The following is a 16,839-nucleotide window of genomic DNA, read 5'->3' on the forward strand; positions in this document are numbered from 1 at the left end:
CTACCACAGACACATGAATAATGCATAGTGCTAAGATAGGAAACACTGCTTTTGTGTATATGTATGTATGTGCCTGGCCCTGGGGTTAAACTCAGCCTGAGTACAGAGCCTGTCCCTAAGCTTCCCCCAACCCCACCCCTCATGGCTCAAGGCTAATAGTGGACCAATTGCACCATAGCTCCACTTTTAGGTTTTTGGTGGTTAATTGGAAATAAGTGTCTGACTGAGATTTTTTTTTTCTCACTGCTGTCTTCAGATCTCAGAGTAAAGCTATGGTTATAGATATGACCTACTGGCACCAGGTTCAACTACTATATTTTACAGGACCACGGTTGATCCATTGTTGCCCCAGGTGTTAAATTAGTCATGACAATACGCATCCAACTTCTGTGTACAAGTTCACAGGAGATGCAGAACCTTCCCTGTGCTCCCAAAGCAGAATGATCGAGTTGAGTTAGAATGGGTAATAGTCTCATTTAATCCAGAACACCAGGTTTAGGTGATACCATATGTTTGGACTGTACTATGTGATTGTATATAACTAAAGAGCTAAAGTTTTAATTGCCTATTTTAAACAAAAGGATAGATGTTCAAGGGTAAATTGGCTTTGAAGATTGGCACATAAACAGTTCAATATGAAAATAGTCAAGCAACAGGATTTTCCTGGCATGTATTCAAGTATTTCCAGGCCTTGTTTCATTAAGGCTTTCAGACATGCAAAATAGAAATTAGGCATCACTTGGTTATTGTGTTGTTAACATGTATTATTTTAAGCCACTGAGAGAATTTTTTTAATTCCAAAAATATGTTATTTAATTAGAGTTGTTATTCTAACTAGGATAAAACAGATCAAGACGATTCATTATATGAAAATATAGATTTCCTCCAGTTAAATAACAGTGGACAATTAACCTAAGGGTTTTGCTTCTCAATTGATAAGAATCAGAAGTCTTATTGGGTGCTAGGGGCTCAAGCCTATAATCCTAGCTATTCAACAGGCTGAAATCTGAGCATAAAGATTTAAAGCCAGCCTGGGCAGAAAACCCTGTGTGACTTTTATTTCCAAATAATCACACTAGCCATTAGGGTAAAAGCCAAGTCAAGGTACAAAGCTTGAGCCACAGCCCCAATTCTGGTTTGGGACTGATTAATTGGAGATAAGACACTCATGGGGACTTTTTTTGCTTGGCTGGCTTTGAACCACGATTCTCAGATCTTAGCCTTCTGTGTAGTAGCTAGGACTACAGGTGTAAGCCACAGTGCCTGGCTCATAGGAAGCTTTTCTAACAAAATAAAAATTGAACATAATGAAAAAGGGATTTTTTTTTTTTACAAAATACCATGTGTTTGGCAGAACTTCCTTATTTCCTTGTTCAGTGGAATTTGTGCAGAATAACATCTGACACAGGGGAGAATGACATCTGCTAAGATCTCAGCACAAGGTATTTTATGAACACTGCAAGTTGGTTAAAGTGATTTTTCCCTTTCTCTTTCTTCTTTCTTTCACCGGTCCTTGAACTCAGAACCTGGGCACTGTCCTTAGCTTCTTGTGCGTAAGACTAGTACTCTATCACTTGAGAAGCAGCTCCACATCTGGCTTTTTGGTAGTTTATTGGAGATAAGAATCTCACAAGACTTTCCTGCCTGGACTGGCTTTGAGCCATGATCCTCAAATCTCAGCCTCATGAGTAGCTGTGAGTTACTAGCGCCTGGCAAACATGAGATTTTCTGCATTTTTCATGACTCTATCTATGTAACAATCTATGTTACCTGAAGTGTTCAGGCATATTTATTTAAAAATGACTCTTTCAACACACTGTGGTAACAATTTGGCTTTCTGTGAGGAGCTATTTAGGTTCACTCCTTTTTTCTTTTTGCCACTGGGGCTAAATGAAGGGCACTGTCCCTGAGCTTTTGCTCAAGGCTAGCACTCTGTCTCTGAAGCCACAGTGCCACTTCTAGCTTTTTCTGTTGATGTTGTACTAAGGAATCGAACCCAAGGCTTCATGCATGATAGGCAAACACTCTACCATTAAGCCACATTCCAAGCCCTAAGTTCACTCTTGAATCTATTAAAATTTCTTTTTTGCTTAGCTTTTTTGCTTAAGGCTGACATGTTTATCAATAACTTGAGCCTATTATTTCTGGTTTTTCTCCTCTGTAAAATGGAGATAAGTTGTTATACTTACAGAGTGATTTTCTCCTATAAGGTAATGATAATTGGCCAGGACCTGGTGGCTCAGACCTCTAATCCTCGCTACTCAGGAGGCTGAGATCTGAGGATCATGATATGAAGCTATTCTGGGCAGGAAAGTCTTTAAGACTCTTATCTGCAATTAACTACAACCCCCACCTCCACCCCCCCACACACACATACACAAAAACTGTAAGTAGAGCTGTGGCTCAAGAGGTAGAGTGCTGTTAGTAACTTAATAATAACTCGCAGAGAGGATTTAATGACAGGCTGCATGGACACTGCTTAACATAGCACCATGCACAAAGTAAAAGTTAACTATAGAAAGAAAAGGAGGAGAATAAAAAGAAAAAGTAAAGAAAAGAAAGAGAGAGAAAGGAAGGAAGAAAGGAAGAAGAAAGAATTTGTTTGAGTACCAAACCTGAGGTTTTAATTTAAACTTTGCTCTCAGAAGCACAGACATCTGGGCAATTTTTGTGACAAGGAACATTCTGGTTTTTACATTACTGAAATTTGCCTCAGCTAAGTGGTCTTGGAATGAAATCTAAACACTTCCCTGCCATGGAGAAAGATAAACAAATACTGGTAGGGTTTGTAAGGAAATATAGGAATACCTCGAGTTTCTTTGAGGTGTGTAGATGCATGCACGCATGCTTGTGCTCATACTAGTACAGGAGCTTGAACTCAGTGTCTTGGACTTACATTGGCATTTTCACTCAAGAATGAAACTCTACCACTTGAGCCACAACTCCACCTTTAGCTTTTTGGTGGTTAATTGGAGATAAGGATCTTAAGAACTTTTCTGACTGGGTTGGCTTTGAACTCAGACCTTTAGCTTCCACGGTTGGTAGGATTATAGGTATGAGTGATTGGAACATGGCTTCTTGGAGTTCTTTTTATACTTTCAGATGAGTTGCAAATTTTACTCAAGCTTTATATGGAAACTTTTTTGTGTGTGTGGTACTAGAGATTGAACCCAGGGCCTTGTGCATGCTAGACAAGGGCCCTAAGCCACATTCCCAGCCCCTGGATCCAAACTTATTAAAATAAAAGATAACCAATGAAGCACATTTCCTTATGAGCAGACACAAGTTAGTAAGAGTCCCTTGCAAATATATACCTACATTGAAGTGAAGAGAAGAAACTTCTACCAAGTCCTCTCAGCCATCCACTTCTGTGGAAGTGAGCATGTGTTCTCACCCATAAGTGAGACTAGACAGTCTGCCACAGCTGTACTACATGATTCCTGAAGCTTAGGTCCAGATCAGGAGTGGTATTTATCATCACTTGGGAGCCTATTAGAAGTGCATTGTGTGGCCCACTGCATACCCATTAAATATGAATTTGGGGGTGAGACTCAGCCATTCCACCGTCTGGGTGTCTGACAATCATTGGGATGACTGGTATACCGTTGATTGAGAACTGTTGTGCTGGACCCTCTCATGAGGAAGCGGTCCACAGAGCTCTCCTTCTCCTGGGTGGGAGACATCTGTGGTTCACTGTGATTTCATCAGTTATTTATTTATTTTTTTTTGCCATAATGGGCTTGAGCTCATTGCCTAAGCACTGTCCTTAGACTTTCTCAAGGCTAGATCTCTAGCCTTAGCACCACTTGACTGACTTTTTTCTATGTATGTGGTACCGAGGAATCAAACCCCGGTCTTCGTGCATGCTAGGCAAGCACTCTACCACTAGGCCAAACACTCAGCCCCTTCATCAGTCTTTTAATTCTGATATTTCCTCATTGTTCAGGGCTCTTAGAAAAATGTAAAGTCCTGATCTAATTATGTGAAAGTATAATGACTTTATAAGCTACTTTATGACTTAATACAGTAAGAAATATCTTACCAGTTAATATTCTAAAATACTTGGTTTCTTAAAATATTCTTAAACTATTCTAAAATATCTTGGTTTGTGCCAGGTGCTGGTAGCTCATGCCTATAATCCTAGCCACTGAGAAGACTGAGATCTGAGGACTGCAGTTTGAAGCCAGCCTGAGCAGGAAGGTTCATGAGACTCTAATTAACCATCAAAAAATCCAGAAAGTAGAGCTGAGGTTCAAATGAGAAGAGTGCTAGCTGTAAGTGAAAATGCTTAAGGACATGCTGTTTATTCTCCACAATCAATGAATTATGCTAAAAAAGAAAGTCAGAAGTGGCCAAATACCATTCGAGGTCATTGGAACTGAGATGTTAGTTCTTAAGCTTGAGACTCCGTGACATCTTTTGTTCAGGCAAGCATCCAGTTAAAGGGAATACAAACTATTTTCATGTTAGCTTTTCGGACGATTACTAATAGCTCAGGCATTAGTCCATTTATAAACCATCCTGTTCCCAGCTGTATTGAGTGGGTCCATGCATCTCCCTTGTTTATTTTGCTGAAATAAATAGGCGTCTCTCCATCTCTGTGGATGTGGTCTTTCACACAGCAGGAGCCCATCCTCTGGGGAGGTGTGGCATAGTGTGCACGGGGTTGTCTCTGGACTTGTGAGGGCTAAGAATTCACTGAAGTCCACACACACTGTGCGCTGACCAGAGCTCCTGGCTGATCGCCGATGATCTCCAGTCACCCCGATGGCTTTAAAGCCCAGATGGAGGCTTTGATCACATGAACTTGAACTGGGTAAAGCCAGATGCTTTCTCACTTAAGCCAGAGCAGGCTGGTTTTCAGTGTGTGTGGAGTCATGTCCACTGACGAAGGTAAGTGGTTTCATTTTCTGGCAGATCTTACGTTATTTGCAGAGTGTGTGGCTCACTGCATATCATTGCATCCTGAGGAGACAAGTGGCAAAAGTTTGGTTTTACTTTAAAATTAAGAATAAACCTCTCCTTCGTGCTTTTTACCTTCAAGACTAAAATAGGAATGATTTCTGGCTGGTGGCTTTTCTAGGCAACTTCCTCTGGCTTACCACAAGGTAAATTTATCTGATTGTTTAAAAAAAAGAAAAGAGTCAAAAGGATATAAGTAACATTTATGATATTTGAAAAATGCAGGCACTGAGAAAGCAATCATTTCTCTTTTCCTTCTGTTCCTGCCGAACAAAGTTAAGAAATGTTTTCTTGCCACTGATTTGCTAGTACTGGACTGTTATTTTGTTAAAATAAACAAACAAAAGTTTTCACCCCCTCGCCATCCCAGTCTTGCTTTTTTTGGCAAAGAAGTTCAGGAGAGTAAGCGGTCCTTATTTTCCTGAATAAAGTAACACTGTTGAGATAGACATAAATTTTGTTTGAATGTTATCAATATTCAGGAGAGCTAATTAATGAGGAATTGAGCCAAATAGAAATGAAATTCCACTGTGTGATAAAAGTACGCTCATGTGACAGGAAGTATCTGCTAAAAATATTTTTTTAGAAATTGAAATGGGTTCATTGTATTTGGCTGTTTCCACATTGCTTCTGAATGGAGGTAAATCTTCCTGCATGCTGTCCACTCTGACCTTCAAGATGACTGAGACTGACCTGACAGTCCTTAGTTACCAAGCTCCTCTCACTTGTGGTGTCTCTCTTTCCTTCTTTGGCCATCAGGGTGTGTATGGTGTGATGCCTCTGGGTGGGGTCAGTACTAAAGTCCAAGCAGGAGAGCTGAGCCCTTCCTGCAGCCTTGCAACTCTGGCTTGCTCTGTTCCCGGATTGTAGACATGCTGAAGACAAGAGCAGCCCAGTCCCAGTCTGCTCCTGCTTTATCGCTACCTAGCCAGATGTTAGCTCCGTTGCCAGGGCTTGGGTGAACTTCAGCGTTCTTATACTCTTTCCATGGTTCACTGCCATGTACTGCTGCAAAAGGGAAGTATTTTCCCTGTCAGTGAAGTTCTGCTATTCCGAAACAGCCCCGTCCTTTCTCTTTGCATTTTGCAAACAGGGGTTGGAGAAAGTCATGTTCCTTTCCAGAAGCCGCAGTTAGAGACAGGACTGCCGTTAGAACTGAAGGATGCTCGGGTTGTAAGGCTCATCAACATAGGGAATCTTGTGGCCAGCTTTCTGCTTTCAGGGACAAAAGAATGACCACTGCAACAATGTAGACTTTAGGAGTTCTTTTTAGAAAGGTTTAACTGAAGAGGACAGCAATGTAACACTTCTGCCCACAATTGGTGGGTAATTTTGTTGCTGTGAAGTAATGTGAGAAAAGTAAATTATGTGTGTGTATATGTTTTTAGTGTACATGTGCTTTGTTGTGTGCATGCATGTGTGTGTGTGTGTGTGTGTGTGTGCGTGTGTGTGTGTGTGTGTGTGTGTGCGTGCTGGAATTAGGGTGTAAACTTCGGACCTCAAGCTTTCACTTGACTTGTTCTACTCCACAGTCTACTACTTCAGTTACATCACCACTTCTGGCTTTTTGCTGGTTAATTGGAAACGGGTGTCTTAGGCTGGGAGTACAGCCTATCATTGGGTTTGATTCCTTGAAATCAACTACACAGAAAAGGCTGGAAGTAGTGTTATAGCTCAGGGGTAGAGTACTAGCCTTGAGAAAGCTCAAGGACAGTGCCCAGGCTCTCAGTTCAAGTCCTAGGCTGACTTTAAACCACAGACAGACCTCAGATCTCAACCTCCTAAGCGTCTAGGATTCTAGGCATGAGTCATTGATGCCCAGTCTTTGTGTCCTTTTTAATCATTAAAATACTTCCTTTTTTAATTTAAGCTTATGCTCGTAAGAAAAAAATCTTTCATATAAAAAACATAATAGTGCTGGGCGTGGTGACTCACGCTTGTAATCCTAGCTACTCAGTAGGTTGAGATCTGAGGATTGTGGTTCAAAGCCAGCCCAGGCACAACAAAGCCTGTGAGACTCTTATCTCCAATTAATGACCAGAAAACTGGAAGTGGCGCTGTGGCTCAAGCGGTAGGGAGGTAGCCTTGAGCTGAAGAGCTCAGGGACAACACCCGGGCCCAGAGTTTAAGCCCCATGACTGACTGAAAAAAAAAGAAACATAATAGCGTAGAGTATAATAAATGAATCAATAGTATTATACAGCAATATAGTAATTTTGTGTCCATTCAGACTGACATGTCCCTTAAATTACAGTGTAGGGTTAAGGTTTAACTTAAGACTGGGTGTCAGTGGCTTACACAAACTTTGCTGCTCAGACTAAGATCTTGAGGATTACAGTTTGAAGCCAACCTGAGCAGGAACGTCTGTGAGATTCTTATCTCCAGTTAACCAACAAAAAAATCCATAAATGGAGCTGTGGCTAGTGGTAGTGTTAACCTTGAGCAAAAAGGCTCAGGGACAGTGCCCTAGCCCTGAATCTAAACCTCAGAAGCAGTTCGAAACAACAGTAACAAAAATATGAAACTTAATTTCCTGTAGATACCAGAATATACTTTAGAAGGTCAAAAGAACTAGATAAAAGGCTACCCCCAACAATCCAGAGAAAAATTGAATCCCTTCATTCCCCCAGATACATAGCCTTTTGTTTGGTGACTGTAGATCTCTCCATCTCTCCATCTTTCTTCTAGTTCATAGTGGTTGAAAGATTCCTTCAAATCCCTTTAGGCTGGTTTACTTTGACTTACTCCCTCACCCACATAGAACATGATGGTTAATCCTGTATTTGGTGGATAATGTGCTAAAGGAGGCTGCAGAAATGTTTACTGAAGAATGTATAGTGTTAGACATGAAGCTGGTCATTCTATCTACATCTACATAGTGGTTCTGAAAACTTGACCTAAAGTTAGGTTCACATTTACAGTCCTTGCTGCTCTGGAGGCTGAGATATGAGGATCCTGATTCAAAGCCAGCCTGAGGGGCTGGGAGTTTGGCCTAGTGGTAGAGTGCTTGCCTAGTATGCATGAAGACCTGGGTTCAGTTCTTCAGTACCACATACATAGAAAAAGCCAGAAGTGATGCTGTGTCTCAAGTGGTAGAGCTCTAGCCTTGAAAAAGCCCAAGGAAAGTGCTCAGGGTCTTGTGTTCAAGCCCCAGGACAGGCAAAAAAAAAAAAATGCTAGCCTGAGCAGACAAATCTGAGACTCTCATCTCTAATTAATATTCAGCAAAAGCCAGAAATGTAGCTGTGATTCTAATGGTAGAGGTATGGCTTAAGTGGTAGAGTGCTAGCTTTGAATGAAAAAGCCGAGTATGGGCTTTTGGTAGACATACACACATACAGAGCACATACATGATTTATTTATTTATTTATTGCCAGTCCTGGGGCTTGAACTCAGGGCATGGGCATTGTCCATAGGTGGTCTCAAGGCTAGAGCCCTACCACTTGAGCCACAACACCATTTCTGGCTTTTTTTCTATATATGTGGTCCTGAGGAATCCAACCTGGGTCTTCGTGCATGCTAGGCAAGTACTCTACCACTAGGCCAAAACCCCTGGCCCTTTGTGCACTCTTATTAGCAGTGTAGTAATATGCTTAATCAGAATGGCAGTGACAATTCACGGCTAAATCACATGGCTTCCTTAGAAGAATGAACTCTATTACTATAATTGAAGGAAATATATAATGCTGGAAAACGGTTGTTTTGTGATTTGATAAATGGAAGTACCTGATAATTGTTGAACTGCTAGAATTACAACCAGTTTATATGGAATTTTATATTTTTCTCTAGTTTTATTGCCCAATAAATTCTTTTGTTGATTTCTTTTTCACAAAAGTTGTGAGTTTATAGCATAAACTAGCAAACTAGCTAAAAAAAGAAACATCACACAAAGTAGACTTTTCCTCCTTTTCCTCTTTGAGACAAAAAATCTTGTTATATTGCCTAGATTGGTGATGAATTCTTGGTTCAACTTCCTAAGTACCCTAGAACTACAGGTATACCTACTATGCCCAGCTCAAAGATATTTTCTATACCTCTTGATGAATTATTTAGTTATAGCAAGATAAGACAGGAAGTAGCTGGTTGCTGGTAGCTTGTGTCTGTAATCCCAGCAATTTAGGATGCTGAGATCTGAGGATCCCGGTTGAAAGACAACCCAGGCAAGGAAGGCCCTGAGACTTATTTCTAGGAAAAAGCGAGAAGTGGACTGTGGCTTAGGTGGTAAAACACTAGTCTTGAGAACAAAAGCTCAGGGACAACAAGTCCCAGGACTGGCACTAAATAAATAAATAAATAAATAAAAATTAAAAAGGCAGGAAACATAACTATGCTCATTTAAGTGAATCCTCAAGCAGTTGTGCCCCTTACTTCAAGAACAATTAAGTCTGCCTTCCCCACCCACATCTAAAGGCAGTGATTGTGAATGATAGATGTGATAGTTGAGGTACAAAATACAACCTTGAAGAATAGAAAAGCTGGAACAATTGATGAATTAATTTTAAAAATTTTGTCTCAAGAACAGTAAGACTGATATTTGTGTTTATCACAAGAAGACTATCCAAACATAAGCAAATGAAGATATATATATACACAGAAATGGGGGAAATAGGAACAACTGCAACATTAGGGGTGCGTGACTATGAGGAGAGACATGCATATCAGATTGTCTGATGGAAAACAATCCATGTGTGAGTGATCTCTGGCCTTGAGCTCTTGCTTAGCTCTTACACTTAGAGCTGGTCCTCTACCACTTAAGCCACAGCTCCACTTCTGGCTTTTTGCTGGTAACTGGAAATAAGAGTCTCATTGATTTTGCTACCTGGGCTGGCTTTGAACCATAATTCTAGATCTCAGCCTCCTGAGTAGCTAGGATTACAGGCATGAGCTACCAGTACCTAGCCCAGTACCTAGCCAAAGAGTTTTGTTTCTGGTTCAACACCACCACCACCCCCACCCCCCCCCCCCGCCCCCGCTTACAGAGCTTGAAGTCTATGGGAAGAGTTGAAGCAAGGGATTAGAGATTAATAAGATTGTTTTCATCGTTGGTTGACTATCATAGCTAAAAACATTTTACTTGTAGGGACAACCCCATATTGAACATAGCCAAACACGACTAAAGTTATACTATTATAAAAGTCAGAATTAAGAAAGTGGTTATCTTTGACAAACTGGCTCATTTTTTCCCTTCTCTACTTCCTCCTTTTGTCAGCCAGAAAAAATATTGGAAATAATAGCTAAGCAAGATACAGTATATACAGTATGTGCTTTTTTAAGTTTTGTATGACAGAAACAATCCCCTACAGTTAGAAGCTTAACACATAACACCATTGTGTCTGTAGTCTAAAATCTAGCCAAGGACAAAACTGAAGTCTGCTACTCTGTTTTCACAGCAGGGAGTAAGGAAGGCAAACACTAGCCTTGGAAGCTGTTAAATATTGAACATTGATAAAATGGAATTTATATTGACATTTTCTTAACAGAATATCCAAATAGCAGAAGTTGGGATAGATATTACCAAACCCCTTGAAGAGCGGCATCTTATTTGTCACTTGAGTTTTGGTATCCATGAGTGTGAGTGTGTGTGTGTGTGTGTGTGTGTGTGTGTGTGTGTGTGTGTGTTGGTACTATTGTTTATTTTTTTACTGGTCCTGGGTCTTTAACTCTGGCCATGGTTGCTGTTCCTGAGCAATTTTTGCTCCAGGCTAGTGCTCTACCGGTTGAGCTCTATCTCCACTTCCAGGTTTTTCTGAAATTAATTGGAGATAAGAATTTCAGGGATTTCCTGTCCTGTGCTGGCTTTGAACTACGATTCTTAGACCTCCTTAGCCCTGAGCAGCTAGGATTATAAGTATGAGTCACCAGGTTTTGAGTTCAGAGCCTTGCACTCTTGACTTTTCTATTTCAAGGCTTAGAGTTCTATAATTTGAGCCACACCATAACTTCCTGATTTTTGTTGTTTAAGTAGAAATAAGAATCTCCTGGACTTTTCAGTCTCAGCCTTCTGGGTAGCTAAGATTACAGGCATAAATCATTGGCACCTGCTTTTGGTATACTTTTTGTATCTTATGTAGCCCTGGCTAGGCTCAAACTGCAAATTTTTCTTCCTCAGCTGCCTAAATGCTATGTTTATAAGCATACAGTACCATTGCCTGGGCAGATGTGTCTTTAAAAAATTTCCAAGAAATAGCTAGGCACTGGTGGCTCACACCTGTAATCCTAAATACTCGAAGTAGAGATCTGAGGATTGAAGTTTGAAGCCAGTCTTGGCAGAAAAGTCTGTGAGACTCTCATCTCCAGTTAATCACACACACACACACACACACACACACACACACACACACACACACACACACACACACACACACACACAGTCAGCAGTGGAACTATGGCTCAAGTGGTAGAGCACTAGTGTTGAGCAAAAAAGCTCAGGGACAGCATGCCAGACCCTGAATTCAAGGTCCAGAACACACATACTCTCCTTCCCTCCCTCCCTCCCTCCCCCCTCTCTCCATCTCCCTCCCCATCCCCCTCTTTGTCTCTTTCTGTCTTTCTCTCTCTGTCTCTCTCTGTCTCTGTCTCTCTCTGTGTGTCTCTGTCTCTGTCTCTGTCTCTGTCTCTCTCTCTCTCTCTCTCTCTCTCTCTCTCTCTCTCTCTCTCTCTCTCTCTCTCTCTCTCTCTCACACACACACACACACACACACACCCAAGAAATAGAGTACCTGTGGCCTTTGCCTAACCAATGTCACTTAGAACATTTCTCTAGTTTTTAGGGAAGTTAAGGACTTTCCCACAGTTACAAAAATAAATTATCATGCCAAAACTTTGACCTTTCAACTTCTAACTTTACTAGTCCACCCAGTTTTCTCCTAGGGGGGGGAAACTGCCCCTGGATAAACATAGGCTGGCTTTTCATCAGCAGGCCTGGCTGACTCTGTCAGTATTGTGTTGGTGCATTTGAAGTAGTCAGTTGGGGGGGGAAAAACTTGGTAGCCCCAAGGTCCTTTTCCTATTTGTTAGGCTTATTTTATGTATTATATGCACAAATGCTCAATGTAAGTTTAAAAAGTAAATAATCCTAGCTACTCTGGAGGCTGAAATGCAAGGAGAGAGGGTAGAAGTCAGCCCTGGCCCAAAAGGCAGTGAGAGTCTTATGTCCAATTAACCAGTAAAAGCCAAAGTAGAGGTGTGATAAGATCACTAGCCTTGAGCCAAAAAGTCAAGCAAGAGGGGCCAGGAGCTTGGCCTAGCATGCACAAAGCCCTGGATTTGGTTCCTTTATACCACATGACACAGAGAAAAGCCAGAAGTGGTGCTGTGGCTCAAGTGGTAGAGCTCTAGCCTTGAGAAAGCCCAAGGACAGTGGCCAGGGCCTGAATTCTAGCCCCAGGACTGGGAAAGGAAGGAAGGATGGAAGGAAGGGAGGAAGGAAGGAAGGAAGGGGCTGAGATCTGAGGGTCATGATTTGAAGCCAACCCAGGCAGCAAAGTAAATGAGATTCTTATCTCCAATTAGCTGCCAGGAAGGTGAAGTGGAAATATGGCTCAAGTGGTAGAAAGCTAGCCTTGAGTGAAAAAAGCCAAGGGGAAGAGTGAGGCTTTGAGTTCAAGTCCAAGTGAAGGAAGCCAGGTGTAATAGTGTAATCCCAGTACTGTAGAGGCTGAGGCCAGAGGATCACCAGTCGGAAGCCAGTCTGGACTAAGAACCTGGGACACATAACGAGACAAACAAGAAGCGAAGGAAGAGTGTGAGTAACTGTAAAACCAAGCACCGGATGCCAGTGAACTAGAGGAAGTCAGATATAAGGAAATTAGTGTACAAAATCAGTGACAGGCTAAGAAGTTTTGTGACTGCCGGGAATCAAACCTAGGAAAATCAAGTTTGGAAAAATTAGCCAGAAAAAGCAAGTGCAAAAAGAACAAAAAATGGGGCTGGGAGTTTGGCCTAGTGGTAGAGGGCTTGCCTAGCATGCATGAAGACCCAGGTTTGATTCCTTGGTACCACATACATAGAAACAGCCAGAAGTGGTGCTGTGGCTCAAGTGGTAGAGCTCTAGTCTTGAGAAAGCCCAAGGACAGGGCTCAGGCCCTGAGTTCAAGCCCCAGGACCAACAAAAAACAAAAAAGAACAAAAATCAACAGAGTCATAAAAGCTTGGCTCATGTAACTTCTCATGCAGAGAACCAGTATTGCCTTTTTGTTTACTTGTGATTTAACCGATTATAATTAAATTATTATTGGAACAAGACCTGTAATTTTAGCTACTTTGGGAAGTAGAGATCAGGAATCACTGCCTGGGGCTAGCCTGGGGAGAAGGTGATCTGCAAGATTCCATCTCAACCAGGAGCTAGGGTGCAGTAGCACATACCAGTTATCTAACTATAGGGGAAGCACAGTGATGGGGTGTGGTGTTGTCGTTTCCAGCAACACAGGGAAATACAATTAGGAGGATTTATACTTAGTCTACCCTAGGTATAAAGTGACACCCAACCTAAGGGCTAGGAGTGTGTGGCACCAGTGTGGAAGTTCCTGCCTAGTAAGTGCAAGGGAGTCCCCAGCCTGGCCAGAACCATTTGCAATTGATTTTAACAGCATCCTCATTAAAACTTATAAAACATGGACCAGTTTGATTTTCTTCTTTCTGGGCATGTAGATCGATTTGTTGTGAATAAATGGAAAATAGTTTGGCACTGGGCAAAGAGAAAAGGAAAAGCCAACATTTGAGTTAATTTATAAACCAGATATCTTGAATAAGTGACTTGGCAATGGATTTTGGAAAGTGGAAAAAAAAATCAAACAGAAACCCTAACTTTTGCCCTTCAGGATATTTATCCTTCAGAATACCTTCCTCTACCTGTTTTTATTTCATTCCCACTTAGGAAGTTAATAAAAGCATTAATTTCATTGTCGCGGAAGTCTCTGTCTGATTTCAGGCCATCTTCTGTGTGTATGCACAGGTGATCGTGTACACGAGTTCAGGGTCCCCTGTGAGGACCCCCTCACTCTCTCGTGATCATATAGCCTTGACAGTCATGCTGTGAATGCAACAAGTTCTCCAACTCTTGCTTTTCTTTTTTTTCTTTCTTTTTGTGCCAGTACTGGGGCTTGGACTCAGGGCTGCCCACTCTCACTTGGCTTTTTTTTCTTTTTTTTTTTTTTTTTTGGTGCGTCATGAGGCTTGAACTCTGGGCCTGGGTGCTGTTCCTGAGCTCTTCAACTGAAGGCTACCACGCTACCACTTTGAGCCATAGCACCACTTCCTGCTTTCTAGTGATTAATTGGAGATAAGAGTCCCTAGTTCTTTAGTCCCTGGGCTGGCTTTGAACTGTGAGCCTCCTCACCCAGCTCTCACTTGGCTTTTTCCACTCAAGACTGTTGCTCTACCACTTGAACCACACCTCCACTTCTACGTACTTGCTAGTTAATGACACATAAGCATCTTAGATGTGTCTTCCCAGGCTAGCTTGGAACTTGGGATCCTCAGATCTCAGCCTTCTGAGTAGCTAAGGATTACAGGTGTAAGCCATCAGTGCTCGGCTTAAACTCATTTTCAATTATTGAGGCTTCTAACTGATGATTTTTCTTAGATATTTTTCAGAAGAAGTACCACATTCTCTGTATAGAGACAGAGGAATTCTGACATGGGTTTTCTAAAATAATCCTTCAATTCTCCCTCCATTTACCACCCAGGTGTTCTACAATTTAATTCCTACCTTCCTTTTATGAAAGTAGGGATTAGTCTCAGGCCTCACAAGTTAAATACACAGTCCCCAAAGCCTGCCCATATTTTAGATAATGATGTCACATCTTGTACATCCCATAATTCTGACCAACGTAAAGGTTTCAGTGCACCCCTCCTTAAGGTACAATAATTTGCCAGAATAGCTCCCAGAACTCAAGAAGGTTCTTTACTTATGTATACCAGTTTACGCCATGAGTATTATCAAGCATACAGGTAACAGCAGATGGTGGATGAGGTCCAGAAGGTTCCAGAACAGTGAAGCTAGGATACCCACCCTCCCGGCATGTATATGTGTTCAAGGAACTGTATGATAGATGATTGACCCAGTATCGGATCCCTTTTTCTTCCTCCAGTGTTTGGGAAATGCTGCCAAAAGTTGTAGAAGTTTCTTCTAGTCAACTCTTAGTCTTTCTACCAATAACTCCCATCTGGAAGCTGTCTGAAAGCTCACCAAGATCCATCTCATTTAAACAAATGAGGCTCCTGTCACCCAGGAATCTCCAGAGGTTTTAACCCTCTCTGTCAGTTGGGAAATGACCAGGGTTTTAGAAGGTGCTTATTGTCAGAAAGCAGGGACAGAGATCAAATCCTTATGTATTATCATGTCACAGTTGGTTAGGAAAAGCAACTCATCTTTTGCCTACTCGTGAAGAGGTGCTTCTTGTATGAATATTGGCTATGACTTAAATAAGGATCTCATTGTGCTATTAACCTAAATAATTTCCATTAAAATATGCCCGTAATTCAAATGGCAGCTTAGCTGCATTTTTAATTTTACAAGAACTACAGCATAAATGCTCAGAATTCTGATACTCATTTTCTGTGGCTTCACTACAATTTCTGATTTCATTCAAGTCAGTTATAACACCAGTGGTGGATTTCACCCTTCACTGCAATTGCACATTGGAATCTGTTGAAAGCTTCCCCACACCCTCCAATGCCAGTTCTGGGGCTTGAACTCAGAGCCTGGTCACTGTCCCTGAGCTTTTTTGTTTCATGTTAGTGCTTGAGCTTTTGCTGGTTAATTGGACATTAAAAGTCTCATAGACTTTCCTATCATGGGCTGCCTTCAAACTATGATTGATTCTCCATTTCCTGAGCAGTTAGGATTACAGGTGTGAGCCTCTGGCACCTGGCTCTTGATGAGAGCTATTAAATACCCTGCTGTCTAGGTTCCACCTCCCAGCCATTCTGATTGACACATTGTGGGGTGCAGTATTGGAGTTTCCTTTATTTATTTTTTGATTTTGCAGACCGACTGCCCAGCAAGTATGGCTTTACTAACCCCTTCTAGTTTATTGATTCACATGCTGTACAAATCTGGGGAAAATATTTTTGACTAAACCTATTCAGAAGGCTGCTGGTACAGTAGCACCCAAGGCAGGCAGAGTTCAGAACCATAAGAAACTAAAATTATACCCTGTAACACCATTGACTTCCTAAATACATCCCAGACTGGGTTAAAGCTGAGATCACTGGCTTACAGTGCTGAGAAAATCATGCTGGTTTTGTTTTGTGCCTGTCCTGATCTTGAACTTAGGGCCTGAGTGCTGTCCCTGAGCTTTTTTTTTTTTTTTTTTTTTTTTTTTTTGCTCAACGATAGCGATCTCTCACAGATCTACTTCCAGATTTTTTTTTTTTGGAGGGGAGGGTGGATAATTGAAGATAAAAGTCCCATGGGCATTCCTGCCTGGGCTGGCTTTGAACTGCAATCTTCATATCTCAGCTTTCTGAGTCTGTTTCTTCTTTTTTATTACCTGCTTAAGAATACATAGGTAGTTGGAGACCAAACGAAGATAAGAAAACTATGATATTAATTCATTCACAGTTGATGGCTTTAATAGTTTTCTTCAGGGTCCGTAAACACTTTTGGGTAAGAGGTCACAGAAATATCCTAGCCAGTATGCACATGAACAAATATGGCTGTGTTCCAGTAAAATGCGATACAGAAAATGCTGTGTATTGCAGAACTGAAGGACTGCAGAACTGAAGGACATTTTACTCTTCTTGCTGGATGGCTAGTTCCTTGAGCTGGTACCTGTCACTTACTGATTTTGTTACAGTGACCCCTATTGCAAATGATAAATTAATGTGGAAGGGTAACTCCTTACCTTTTTCCTTCTACTGCTAAGCTTTTCC

General features: G+C 41.5%; 1 protein-coding gene across 2 annotated transcripts in view; it reads left to right on the forward strand.

Annotated features, from left to right (window-relative positions):
• Fgd4 (FYVE, RhoGEF and PH domain containing 4) overlaps positions 1–16,839 on the forward strand; it is a 177,407-nt gene that overhangs the window by 89,245 nt on the left and 71,323 nt on the right. The window contains exon 1 of one of the 2 annotated variants that reach the window (XM_090319519.1): positions 4,715–4,893. The exons of the other annotated variant lie outside the window; for it this stretch is intronic. Within the exon in view, the coding sequence (XP_090175645.1) occupies positions 4,827–4,893 (67 nt within the window). The 5' untranslated portion in view covers positions 4,715–4,826. Of the gene's footprint in view, positions 1–4,714; positions 4,894–16,839 lie in introns of those variants that run through there. 2 annotated transcript variants of the gene reach the window in all.

The sequence above is a fragment of the Megascapheus bottae genome, chromosome 2, assembly GCF_031878675.1.
Source record: "Megascapheus bottae isolate mThoBot1 chromosome 2, mThoBot2.hap1, whole genome shotgun sequence".
Taxonomy (NCBI): Eukaryota; Metazoa; Chordata; class Mammalia; order Rodentia; family Geomyidae; genus Megascapheus; species Megascapheus bottae.